Raw genomic sequence first — 12,623 nt, 5'->3', positions numbered from 1 at the left:
GATCAAGGGAAGAGAAGGGATATTATATACTAAAAGAGATAGAGATAGGGAGAAGTAAAATGATGATACAAGAAGGTGGTGGTTAATAAGAATAAATATTCAAAATATTTATATGAAAATTATAAAGATAGAAAGTATAGAATTCAGGGAGATATTTTAAGACAAGAACGAGTAGTGTGTGAAACTGGTGAAGGGATGAGATGGAGGATGAGTTGAGTTAGATATGTATGTAATGATAAATTTTATATAAAATTGATTTATACATTAGGGGGAACGTGGATGTATCATAAATGGTGTGATGAAATTGATGATAAGTGGATCAGATGGATAAACTGGATCTGGATGGATGAGATGAATGGTTCTAATTAAATGGAGCCACTAAGAACAAGATGACAATGTAAGTGTCAGGGACACGCCTTAGATCCCGATATAAGCAATTTACTATTCCAGGATGGGCTCCTCCTCTCTTTTGTCTTATAACTTCATTGGAACACCTCAAACTTCATTGAAACGAATTATAAAAATAAACTAGATACATCTCAAACTCATTTCATTTAACAAGGCCAACCAATGTAGGAGCAAATTCAAATAGTTTTACAGAGTCAGGAGCTCCATTATAAAAGGGCAAAGCTACTATCCAAATTTCATCACAATTCCCCTTTTATATCATCAAATATTGAATCTAAAATTTTTCTCAATCTGGCGATTGACTTTCTCTACTTTCTTTCTATCCTCTATCTTCGCCGGCGCCACATCGTTTTAGGTTTTTGTATCCTTTTTTTATAAAAAAAATACTTCCCCTCAATGTATTCCATTTCTTGTTGTCTTCTTTGGTCTGGGTTTCATGCTTTGACACGTCTGGTATTGATCATGATTTTGAGCGTTTATATGTCATTACATTAATTAATGTCATCACATGTCATGTTCTGTGAAATTAATTCCTCTATGAACCTGATATCAGAACATTCTGAAAGTACAAGAATTTTGAAGAAACTTTAAACATCATTGTGAAACAGATGTAATTTTCGAAGCTAGATAACATGGATATATCATCATTTTCATGGAAATAAGTAGGTTAGAACAACAGTGTCCACTTGTTTGCGTCATCACGAATTTTCAAAATCAAATCTTTTTGTCTAGAAAATATTGAAGAGATCGCTCAATCAGTCTAAATATTTCCTCATGACAACGAATGGTTATGTTTTTGTTCTAATACTTGTCGAATCTCTCTCATGCTTATCATTATGATGTCATCAGTTCAGTTGAGAATGTCAATTAACTACACCTGCAGCTGTTTTGACTAAAGCCGAAATGCACGAGGATAAAGAAATAAGAAATCAGATTGTTCACCATCCAGCGTTCAGCTTTGCCGGTGGGAACTAAGACACTATTCGCGATAACCCATTGAACATTCATCTTATGCCTAACATTTCAACTGTGATCTCCAGCTGGTATAAGTCAACATACTAGTAACCTGGCAGTCCATCACAAACACGAAAATGGACAAGTGAATCCGGAGAGGGTAAAACAAGCCATGTGATCAGGCATGGATTGTGGGCATGGCCCATCCCCTCCAGGGGACGTATTCACAGCCAAAAGTATAGCCGCCGGACCTATCGCTGCCTTGATTACGTCCACTTCTCTGCCCACACCTACTGACGACAGAGAGTGACAGGCCCACCTCATGGCGTGTCTCTGATGAACGTCCCACCTCGCGGCGCTCTTCGAATTTTCATGTATTCATGAGCTGGAATCTAAGAGGCGGGCCAAGCACATATGCTGTGTGGTGGATTTCTTCGGCAAATGACGTCATCCGGCACCGACTGTCTCGCATTGAAGAGCATATTATCTCCTACGGTGTTTCCATATAATTTCGCAGCACCGCCAACCTATTCCTTCGTCGTCATTGGTCTGCGTCGTCTCCATCTTCTTCTTTCTCCCTCGTCTGAATTGACGGGTTCTGGACATGAAGTCCGTCGTGATTGTTGCTGCCGTGCTACTCGGCTTTGTCGCCACTGTCTCTCTCGCAGTCTCCGATGGTACGTCTTTCACCATTCTCCAAACTGTTAAAGCTCTCGCGTTGTCTCTCTCTCTCTCTCTCGCACTGTGGTAGAAGCGATAACTCTGTTAGCTTGTCTAGCCTGCCGGAGAAGACGAACGCGTACGCTCTAAAACTCATCTTCGTCGCTCTCGTTATTCGGTTACCTCGTCCTCCGAAAGGGTTTTCGCTGCCGCCAATGCAGCGTCCGTCCATTAAATTGCAGTAAATGCGAGAGACCAAAAAGAATTGGCGGGATCTTGGGTTTGAAGATCGCATTATTGTAATCTTATCGGTGACATGACTGCTAGAACATAACTGTAACAGAGAGTAAATGCGCCGCACAGGGCCATAACTTGGGTCATGTTTGAATTTTTGGCAGGGCTGCTGGACAACGGCAACTTCGAGCGGGGGCCGAACAAGTCGGATCTGAGGGGCACGGAGGTGATCGGACGGCGGGCAGTGCCGGGATGGGAGATCTCGGGCTTCGTGGAGTACATCGAGGCGGGACACATGCAGGGCGATATGCTACTCGTCGTGCCGCAGGGCGCCTTCGCGGTGCGGCTCGGCAACGAGGCATCCATCAAGCAAACTATTAAGGTCACGCCGGGCGAGTTCTATTCGATCACGTTCAGCGCCGGGCGAACCTGCGGGCAACAGGAGAGGCTCAACATCTCCGTCGACGGCGACTCCGGCGTGCTGCCCATCCAGACCACGTACAGCAGCAACGGTTGGGACTCCTACGCCTGGGCATTCAAGGCCGTCGCCGCCGAGTCCTCTCTTCGTATCCACAACCCCGGAGTCGAAGACGACCCAGCTTGCGGGCCTCTCCTCGACGCCGTCGCCATCAAGGCCCTCCACCCTCCCCGAGCCAGCAATCGTAAGATCTACTCCTGAGTCCAGAATCAATAGATATCCTCCAAATATCTCCTCTTTTCCTCGTTTTCCTCGATACCCTTTAACTTTTGGCCTTAATAGTATCGATTATCGATTATCCTTAATAGAATAGGCCCAATTTTTAAACGTACGTATATTCTTTTAACGCGAATGAATGACAGATGTTTATGAGGAAAGCTGGCGTCCTTGCAAATGTAAGTAGGTAACGATAGCTTGAATCTGAACAGTGTGATGTTCTGCGCGCAGAGAACCTGTTGAAGAACGGAGACTTCGAGGAGGGGCCCTACGTCTTCCCGGACACGCCGTGGGGGGTTCTTATCCCGCCGATCACTGAGGACGACCACAGCCCGCTGCCCGGCTGGATCGTGGAGTCGCTCAAGGCCGTCAAGTACGTGGACGCCGCGCACTTCTCGGCGCCGCAGGGCCGCCGCGCCGTGGAGCTGCTGGCCGGCCGGGAGGGCGCGCTGGTACAGATCACGCGCACCGTCCCGGGCAGAAACTACCGGCTGAGCTTCGCCGTGGGCGACGCCAACAACACCTGCCGGGGCTCGATGGTGGTGGAGGCCTTCGCCGACCGATCAACGGCGAAGGTCCCTTACCAGTCCACCGGCAAGGGTGGCTTCAAGCGCGCTGTCCTCGAGTTCACCGCTACTGGCTCTCGCTCTCGTATCATGTTCTTCAGCACCTTCTACCACACAAGGAACGACGATCTGAGCTCTCTTTGCGGCCCCGTCGTCGACGACGTGCGGGTGCTCTCCATCCACCGCTCCCGCCGCCTTCTTTGATCTCCCCCGATCGATCCTCCCCAGTTCTCTCCCACCCATTACTATTACCCCCTCTTTCCACGGTTATTCTTCTATAAAAGGATATTCTCACTCGTAAAACAGAAATCCATACAAAAGGCCTAAACGTTACAGTATATTCTTCCATTGAAATTCTCAATAGGTTTTATCAAAAACCTAAACCTTACATAATTCTTCCATTGGTACTCTCCATAGGTATTATCGAAGACCTTAACCTGACATAGTATATGAATCTAAGGCCTATATCTTTACGTAATGTTCTTCCATTTGTATTTTCAATAGGTTTTATCAAAGTCCCAAACCTCTCATACTATGTGAATCAAAGGACTAACCCTTATATAACCCTTATATATTCTCAATAGGTTTTGATAAATACCTAAACCTTGCACAAAGAAAAAAGTTCATTAATGTTCTTCCATGGATATTTTCAACAGGTTTTATCAAAGACCTAAACCTTACATAATGGTCTTCAATTGGTATTCTCAATGGGTATTATCAAAGACCTTAACCTGACATAATATATAAATCAAAGACCTAATGTTCTTCCATTGGTATTCTCAATAGGTTTTATCAAAGCCCTAAACCTTACATAATATTTAAATTAAAGAACATTAATGAATATAATATTCTTCCATTGATATTCTCAATAGGTTTTACTAGAGACCTAAACCTTACACAAAGAAAAAAGTTCTTCCATATTGTTCTTCCACTTGAATTTTCAACAGGTTTTTATCAAAGACCTACACCTTGCATAATGTTATTTATTGATACTCTCAATAGGTTTTAATAAAGACCTAAACCTAACATAAAGAAAAAAGTTCTTCCATCTATCGTCCCACCATCTAACATAGCATTGCTTCGGTGTCATTTCGCTGCTCCAGCCTTAAAGAATGAGTGTCTTATAAGTTTCTACGACTTTAATTACAGCCCACTATCTACCTTTCTATGAGTTATTATTTTCTCAATAATATATGAATCAGTTGGAACACATCTTTCGAAGGAGCCAAATACATCACGCTTAGAAATTTTAAAATCAAGGAAATTTTGAAGCAATATTCAATGAGAAACTCGGGAATGTACACACGCAACTGTAAAATTTAGCGTGAAGCAATAAAATAAGATCATAAGAATAGATACATGATTTACAGTTTCCGCTCGAGCTTTAAAGTGCAACGGCGGTACAATTTAAGGAACGGATGACTGATATTCTTTAAATACATATGTTCGAAAACTGGCGCTACTTTCGGAGCGGCGATTACCTAAATTTATAACTTGAGTGGCAAGTTTATAACTTGAAAGAGGGTTAAAATGCCCATGACTTTTGAATTTTGATCACCCAAATTCTAACTGCATCGCTAGCAGGAGGCAGAAAAAATTAAAAATAATAATTAATTTCTTGTCCCAGTCAGGTTTGACCGTCGGCCCAGATCTGGCCCAGCCGACTAGGCCCAAATATCGTCCAAGGTCCAAATATCAAACCCTAAATGCGAATATGCGTTCTTCATATTCTTCGATAATCCCTTCTACAGAGGCAGATCCGCCAAGATTCTTTCATTTTCCGCCAGATTAACGCATCGCGACGTGATTCCCGAGATGAACACGTAGAACAAGCGGACGGATAAGCTCCGTTTTTCATACATTCGTAATAGAACTTCACTCGTAACATTGCAAAAATATAGTTACGCGAGCTCCACGAAATCGAGGAGAAAAGCGCGATCCAACCTAGTCTTCGGATAGGGAGGAGAAATCAGAGGCGAGGCGAGAGGCGATGGCGGAGTGGTACATGATGTCGTGGAACGCCGAGTTCTCCGCGGTCATCATCCGCAGTCTTCGCGCCTTATCGTCGGTGAAGGCCACGCGACGCGCTGCGTTCTTCCTCGTCTCCGTCGTGCCGAAGGAAGAAGCCTTCTCCGCCGCGTCTCCGGCGGCGCCGCCGTCAGATCCGTCGATGTAGTCCGCCTCGGAGGACCATCCGAAGAGCGGCGACCACCAGCTTCCGCCGGCGGCGCCGCCGCGGCTCGGTTTTCTTCCAGATCGGGAATCGCCGGGCGCGGCGAAGGTCCGCAGCGTCGCCGGCCTGAAGGAGAGAAGAGGAGCGGAAGCCATAAATCTCTCTCTGTAGAAATCTTTCTCTCTCTAGGGGTAGCGACTTTCCCCATTTTATAGTCACGACTCCCAACGTTATTGTGGAGGATAAGGCTTGGACAGCCGTGTACACGTGGCAACGGTCTAATTCAAGCGCTTTTTCCACCCCCGCGCTTTTTCCCCGTTGTCTATCTTGACCGTCCGATCCAGATCCACGCCTCGAGATCCGGATCCAACGGTCGAAACTCGGAGCCTGCTATTTCTGGGATATTTCCCTCCATCGTCGACGGGTAGAGATGGTCGTGCGGTGCGGTGCGAAAATTCGCACCGAGTGTGCGAATATTCGCACGCACAAAATGCCCTGCGCGGTGTGCAGTGCGCTTTTGTGCGGGAAAGCGCACCGCACATCGCACTAAATTCGCTCATTTATAAGGATTTTAAAAAAAGATTTTAAATGCTATTTGGAAAATAAAATAACTATATTTAATTCTTAATATAAGAGGTATAATTGCTATATTTAATTATTAATATAATTAATAATTAAAAATAATATGACGCCCAGGGCGGCCCACGGCGGCGCCGCCGCGTCGCCCAGACGGCGTCGCCGGAGAAGACGGTGCCGGCGAAGGCGGCGAACGCGGCGGGGGGTGGGGGGCCGCGACGGAGGAGGGTGGAGAGAAGGCTGGGGGCCGGGGGGGTGGGGGAGGAGGGGGTGGTGTGGGGCGGCGGCCAGGGGTGGAGGGCGGAGAGAGAGCGGAGGTCGGCCGGGGGAGGGGCGCGGCGACGAGGGAAGGCGGCGGTTTGGGGGTAGGGGGGTGCCGGCAGAGGAGGGCTGGAGAGGGGGCGGCTAGCGGGGGGGCGGGCGGCGGGAAGGGTCGTAGCCGGAGGGGGCGCGGGCGGGAGAGGCGGCGGCGCGGCGGGGCAGGGGGGGGGAGAGGGCGGCGGCGCGCGGGATGCAGTGGGGAGAGGCGGCGCGGCGGGGAGGAGGAGGAGGTGGCCAACACGGGGGCAGGGGAGGAGGTGGCCAACACGGTGGGGCAGGGGAGGAGGGGCGGCGCGGCGGGGCAGGGGGGTGGAGGGGGGCGGTGACGGCCGGAGGGGGAGGCAGGGGGGCGGCCGGAAGGGGCGCAGGCTAGAGGGGGGCGGGCGGCGGGCCGACCGGCAGACGGGGGGGAGGGGGGTAGGGGGGCAGGGGATGCGAAATTCGCACAATGTGGAATTTTCGCACCGCACAGACCCCTGTGCGGTGGGCGGTGCGGTGTGCGAAATTCCTGTGCGAAAATTCGCACAATAGCTTAGCACATGCGCCCAACCGCACGAGCGAGATCCGCTCGCACGTTTGTCGCACGTCTATCGACGGGTCGGGGTGGCACGTGGTTAATCCACGTGGCAATATTGGGTTGGTCATTACTGGGCCCGGTCGTTGGCCCGATAATACTGCGTGCTGACGGCTCTTCGCTTGCAGCGGACCGTTGGATGCGCGATGAACGGTGGGTGATTGTCGGCGATATTCCACCGCCCAAACCACGAGGCACGAGCCGAAAACTCGGTCTTCGAGTCCGCGTGCTTCCTCGCACCACCCACAGACCGGAAGATGTGGAAACCGGTCGGATGTGAGATTGCCGTGGTCAGAGCAAATCCAAGAGAGACGGAGAGAGGGACGGAGAGAGAGAGAGAGAAAGAGATAAGAGAGAAAGAGAGAGAGACAGAGAGGGAGAGAGAGATAGAGAGCAAGAAAGAGAGAGAGGCTGAGTCGGAGATAGAGAAAAAGAAAGAGAGCGCGGGAGATAGAGATAAAGAGAAACGAAGAGAGAGAGGGAGATAGATAGAAAGAGAGAGGGAGACAGAGTGGAGAGAGAGAGATAGAGGGAGGGAGAGAGAGGGAGATAGAGGTAGAGAGAAGCGAAGAGAGAGAGAGAGAGATAAAGAGAAATGAAGAGGGGAGATGGACAGAAAGAGAGAGGGAGATTGATGGAAGCAATCAAGCAAAGAGAGAGAGAGTGAGAAACAAAGACAGAGGGAGATAGAGAGAAGCAAAGAGAGAGAGAGGAGGAGATAGAGAGAGAAAGGGAGATGGAGAGAAAGGGAAAGAGATAGAGAGAAGCAAAGAGAGAGAGAGAGAGATAGAGAGAAGCAATAAGAGAGAGAGAGTGAGAAAGAGAGAAGGAGATAGAGAGAAAGAGAGCTAAATAAAGAAAACAACAAGATAGAGAAGGGAAGAGAGAGGAGGAAAGCTATACGGGAAAGATTAAGGGAAAGCTTGCCAAGATGTAAGCACCGAGTGGAGAAGGATATAGTAAGCCTCTTCACATTTGGGCAAGTCAATAATTTGGAAGGATATTATTTATAAATTCAAGTCATTAGTAAGTGTACAAAGTCAATTGGTTGCATCAAGGAAATCGATGTTTAGTATCTCAAAAACATCGTAAAGAGGCTGAAAGGGCCTATCGTCAATTCAATATTCTTAGAACTTGCATCCTTGGCTAAACCCATAACTCCGTTGCCCAACTTTAAAGGTCCAGGTGGAGACTTCAACATCTATCCAGAATTGTAAATATAGTGATAATGGGGGAGTCTTCAAAATCCATTAAGTTCTTCAATATCATGATCTAGGGGGATTGATGATGGTTCTGTTTTTGAAGAAGCCTTTAGCATAATTCAACTTTTTGAAGAAATTTGTGCGATGGATTATCCACTGGAGTAGACTTATCCCTGATAAAATATGGATTATTCAGTCAAAAGTATCTTAATTTATGTCAGTTTGAGAGACATATAGTGCCCAATTTGAGACGTATCTTATCTTATATTTTCCAATTTCATCCAAACATTTTATCTAAATGGCATCATTATATCGAGTCAATGTATTTTTATCATGACCACTTTATCAACTAGAATAAATCACAACTACTTGCCATTCATACGTCTACTATTATGTAGAAAAATGAACTGCTTGCTGAAGGCAACAAAGTGAACCAATGTAAAAACCTGAGAGAATGCTTCGGCATTTGGAACCAATTTGAAAACGATTTTTATATGCAACGTAGACCCTAGAGTCACTTAAACTGGAATATTCATGTCATCTTCCATAGATGCTCAATTCACAACAATCCTGGATACATGTGTGTTTATATGACTGCCTCTGTGCTTTTAGGATTTATAGGTTTATTAAATCTGCAGACCAGACCACAGGTCAATACAGCATGTTAGTAGGTTGTTGAATCCGGTCCAGTGGGGTTGAAGTAACAAGCTAGCAGTTTGCAAAATTGGAATTACAAACTGTGGTCGCAAAGCTGGTTGGATGATGGTAAATGTGTAGACAAAAATGGAAACAATCGTATCAAGTGGGATTTTAAGTTATAGTATGGGGCACATGTTCATGGATTATCATCCCACGTCATGTCACAATGTCCATTTCTAAGTATAAATGTACCAATATTTATCAGATGTAATATTTGACTTTCTAGTCTCCTCAGAAGGTCAGATCTAAGAGAAGAAATTTAGGAACAGAAAGAACATAGAAGAGAATTTAGTGCTCACCAAATTATCTTACTCACTGATTTAAGCATCACCTCGGCATTGCCCAGAATTTTCTTTTAATTTTATCCCATTGATCATATGGTCTGAAAATGGCTTCAAAATGCATAAAAATATCTACTCCTACATAATAGAATTCCTAACAAAAAAAATAATCAAATAATTTGGATGTATTCTGAAACCTGCATCAAAGTCTATATAGCCTACAAAAGTAAGTGAATGCAAATTTATTAATGATATTTATTTATTCATAAAAATAACATGCTAACTGATATCGAAAGGATATGTTTTAAATGGCCTGCATTAGTTGTTAGATGACTGTGGAATTGATGATTTACAATGGAATTTATTAAATCTACAGGTAATTCATGAGTAACAATTTTAAAATGTATACATTAACATTATACCATGAACAAATTATACAATCTAGTAAAAATTTAGACATTAATTGAAAAAAAACTTATGTAATTAAAAAAAAATGAACTTAGTACAATATCAACGTTGTTATGGTAAAAGTCAATTTAAAATGTATAGTAATAGTGTTGAAAGTTTGATCTTAGACCCCTAAAATTTTTGGAATCATATCACTCGTAAAATATTTATATCAATCATAATTGATTTGACTTGTCACTAAAAGGATTGACTCATATAATATAGCATATAATATTTCTTGAGTTGAATAATGTTAATTAAAAATGCAATTAATATTTTTTGTTTAAATATAATTTAACTAGTGGTATTCTCATGCTCAGTATCCACTTTTTACAATATTGGTATTTTTTTCATGGTATTGGATGTTTTAGCTTCATATTTGAGATCATTGTAGAAGTCGCTGCAAATGAAGGCATCGTCTCGATACATACTATGTATGAATCAAAATATCGAAGGCTTTAGATTCCAAACAAACTTTAGAGGCCTTTAAAAAATATATCTCCAATGCGATCTAGGAACTGTAAGAGCATCGTACTTCATTAAATCATAAAATAAATATCAGACAAATATGCCATTTATATGCGTCTAACATATTGAGTATCCAAGCTATATCCAACATATATTGCAACGCAACTTGTATGGTGTTGTGATTCAATAGTTTGTTGAGGATATTAACTTAGGTGGCCTAAATAAGTATTCCACAAGATCAAGAATGCACCAAAAGTATAGGGATGAGATTACGCAAAACCCACATTGATTGGAGAAAAATAACCTACTCGAATAGGATGCTCAATGAGCACAATAGAGGTTAATAATGGAAGAAACAAAGAAACAATGAGAGAAGGATCACACGAGGAACAAACCAGAAGAGAAGAACCACACCTGGAGACACATATGCGACAAGCTTCTCTCAGAAGATGCTATGCTGGCCCTCAGCTTCATCTTCTCAAAATCACCATGTTGTGATCTGATGCCTAGTGTTTGACAGTCCTTTTCTGATCCACATTTTTAGGAAGGACTTAAATGTTTCTTAAAGTTTGGTCTGGTTCCAATCCATTTTTGTCCGGTGACAGTCCCCGTATGTTGACCAGTCAAACCCAAAGAAATCTAAAAAATGGACTTTTCCTAAAAGGAAAAATATATTGAAAAGTAATCTATAAATTCCATTTTGGAAGATGAAAAATAGAATAAAATAAAAATAGAAGAAGACTATAACAATAAAAGAAGAAGTAAGCAAACATAAGAATCGAAGATGAAAAATAACAGGAGGGAAAATAAAATATAATGTGAAATAGGAAAATCAAGAGAAGAAGAAGAAAAAGAGAATAGAAAAAAGAAAAAAGAGAAGAATAATAAAATAACATTGAAATATGAATAGCTTTAGAAGAAAAGAAGAACAAAATTATAATAAAAAGAGGAGAAGAAGAATAGAAAGAGAATACAATGGAAGATGAAAAGAAAAATAAAATAAAAGGACAAAAAGAAGGGGAAAATGTATTAAATAATAATATAAAATAGGAGAAGAAGAAAAGTAAAAAGAATAAAATAAGAATAATAAAAAGGAGAAGAAGAAAATAAAATTATGAAGAATAAAAGAAAATGACAAAACTAAGAAGAAGAAAATAATAATGGAAGAAGAAAAAAGGGTCAAAAGAAGAATACAGAGCGTCTGGGGGAGGAGGGGAGTAGGAGTATGCCACCTGGGGTGGGGAGGGAAATTGGGAGGGAGTAGTTGGTTATGGAAATATATGTGGCCCACAAACCAATCACAAATTCCATAACTCGTTCCATGTTTATTAATAAAACATATTCGTTATAGTGCACATGTGATACGTAAAATGAAGTCTATGAATACATGATCAGATTTAGTAAATTATGATGAGATTGTAATACGGAGATAAATAATCTTTAAGCATGTGTTCAAAGTATTTCTATTTGAAGGATATGAGAAGGACATCAAAGTATCCAGATAGAATAGCACAATCTAGCTTCACTCATATGATGAGTATGGACATTCCAGTAACCACTAGTGTGGAGACACAAAGGATAAATAGTGGGTGCTCTTTAGTGAAAAGCGTTCATTGAATTGATCCGTACGAATCCCTGAATGGTACTATATGAAACATTCAATTAGGTTGATTCACATCACGGTAGTGTAGTTGGTCCTTATACATGAGATACCAAAGACGTCTTGTGGACATACAATTTTACTTAGATTATGATATATGGGGTGCATCAAGACAATTGAGTGGTCAAGATGGGATCATCTACCCTCGGTATAAGAGGTGACTGCGCAAGGAAGATTATGCAATGAAGTCCTTGTCTAAGGCAATGAAATATCGGAGATGAGTTCTCCGATGATTTCTATATGCATTAGTGCTAATTCGAATGACTGATTAGAGTTTGACAGTTGACCATGCCCTAAGTCGTCCTAGGAGCATCAAGTGGATGAGGGAATATAAATACACAGTAACCAATGATACACACTTTTAGTATCTTCTAGAGCACGAGGTGTAGCTTGTCACCCCACTTGTTGGAGAATCGACCTATCGATTGGGTTAAATTGATATGAATTAATTAATCTGTATGATGATCCATTAATTAATATGGAAGGCCAATGAAATTTATTGGGCTGTTGGATTCATTGATTATAGGGGTACATGGGCCTAAAGAGTTACATACAATGTGATGGCGCAGCATCACCGGACGTCATCGAGCCAGCACGCGAGGAGCCACCGGACGTCATCGAGCCAGATCGCGAGGAGCCACCATCGTCATCGAGCCCGCCACCGTCACGTGTCCAGCCGACACGACGAGCCGCTGCAGCAACGCGC

At 43.3% G+C, this 12,623-nt stretch overlaps 2 protein-coding genes across 2 annotated transcripts; one reads left to right on the top strand and one right to left on the bottom strand.

Moving 5' to 3' along the window:
- The first annotated feature begins 1,872 nt into the window (after positions 1 to 1,872).
- Positions 1,873 to 4,049, top strand: LOC144703916 (BIIDXI-like protein At5g11420). The gene is made up of 3 exons (XM_078576210.1): positions 1,873 to 2,039; positions 2,421 to 2,918; positions 3,182 to 4,049. The coding sequence occupies exons 1-3, from the start codon at positions 1,967 to 1,969 to the stop codon at positions 3,718 to 3,720; spliced, it is 1,110 nt and encodes a 369-aa protein (XP_078432336.1). The 5' UTR covers positions 1,873 to 1,966; the 3' UTR covers positions 3,721 to 4,049.
- Positions 4,050 to 5,340: 1,291 nt separating this feature from the next.
- On the bottom strand, positions 5,341 to 5,884 carry LOC144703915 (plant/protein). Its single transcript, XM_078576209.1, has one exon. The coding sequence runs from the start codon at positions 5,842 to 5,844 to the stop codon at positions 5,461 to 5,463; it is 384 nt and encodes a 127-aa protein (XP_078432335.1). The 5' UTR covers positions 5,845 to 5,884; the 3' UTR covers positions 5,341 to 5,460.
- Positions 5,885 to 12,623: the final 6,739 nt, after the last annotated feature.

This window comes from Wolffia australiana, chromosome 5 (genome assembly GCF_029677425.1).
Source record: "Wolffia australiana isolate 7733 chromosome 5, ASM2967742v1".
Taxonomy (NCBI): domain Eukaryota; kingdom Viridiplantae; phylum Streptophyta; class Magnoliopsida; order Alismatales; family Araceae; genus Wolffia; species Wolffia australiana.
The sequence above is the reverse complement of the archived record's forward strand: the minus strand, read 5'-3'. Positions and strand labels throughout refer to the sequence as shown.

What these genes read in the sequence shown, in the direction of transcription:
- LOC144703915 (XM_078576209.1), bottom strand. Translation starts at nt 5,844, where the DNA reads ATGGCTTCCGCTCCTCTTCTCTCCTTCAGGCCGGCGACGCTGCGGACC.
- LOC144703916 (XM_078576210.1), top strand. Translation starts at nt 1,967, where the DNA reads ATGAAGTCCGTCGTGATTGTTGCTGCCGTGCTACTCGGCTTTGTCGCC. An exon ending in CTCTCTCGCAGTCTCCGATG is followed by an intron (nt 2,040 to 2,420) that starts GTACGTCTTTCA and finishes AATTTTTGGCAG; the next exon opens with GGCTGCTGGACAACGGCAAC. An exon ending in CCCTCCCCGAGCCAGCAATC is followed by an intron (nt 2,919 to 3,181) that starts GTAAGATCTACT and finishes TTCTGCGCGCAG; the next exon opens with AGAACCTGTTGAAGAACGGA.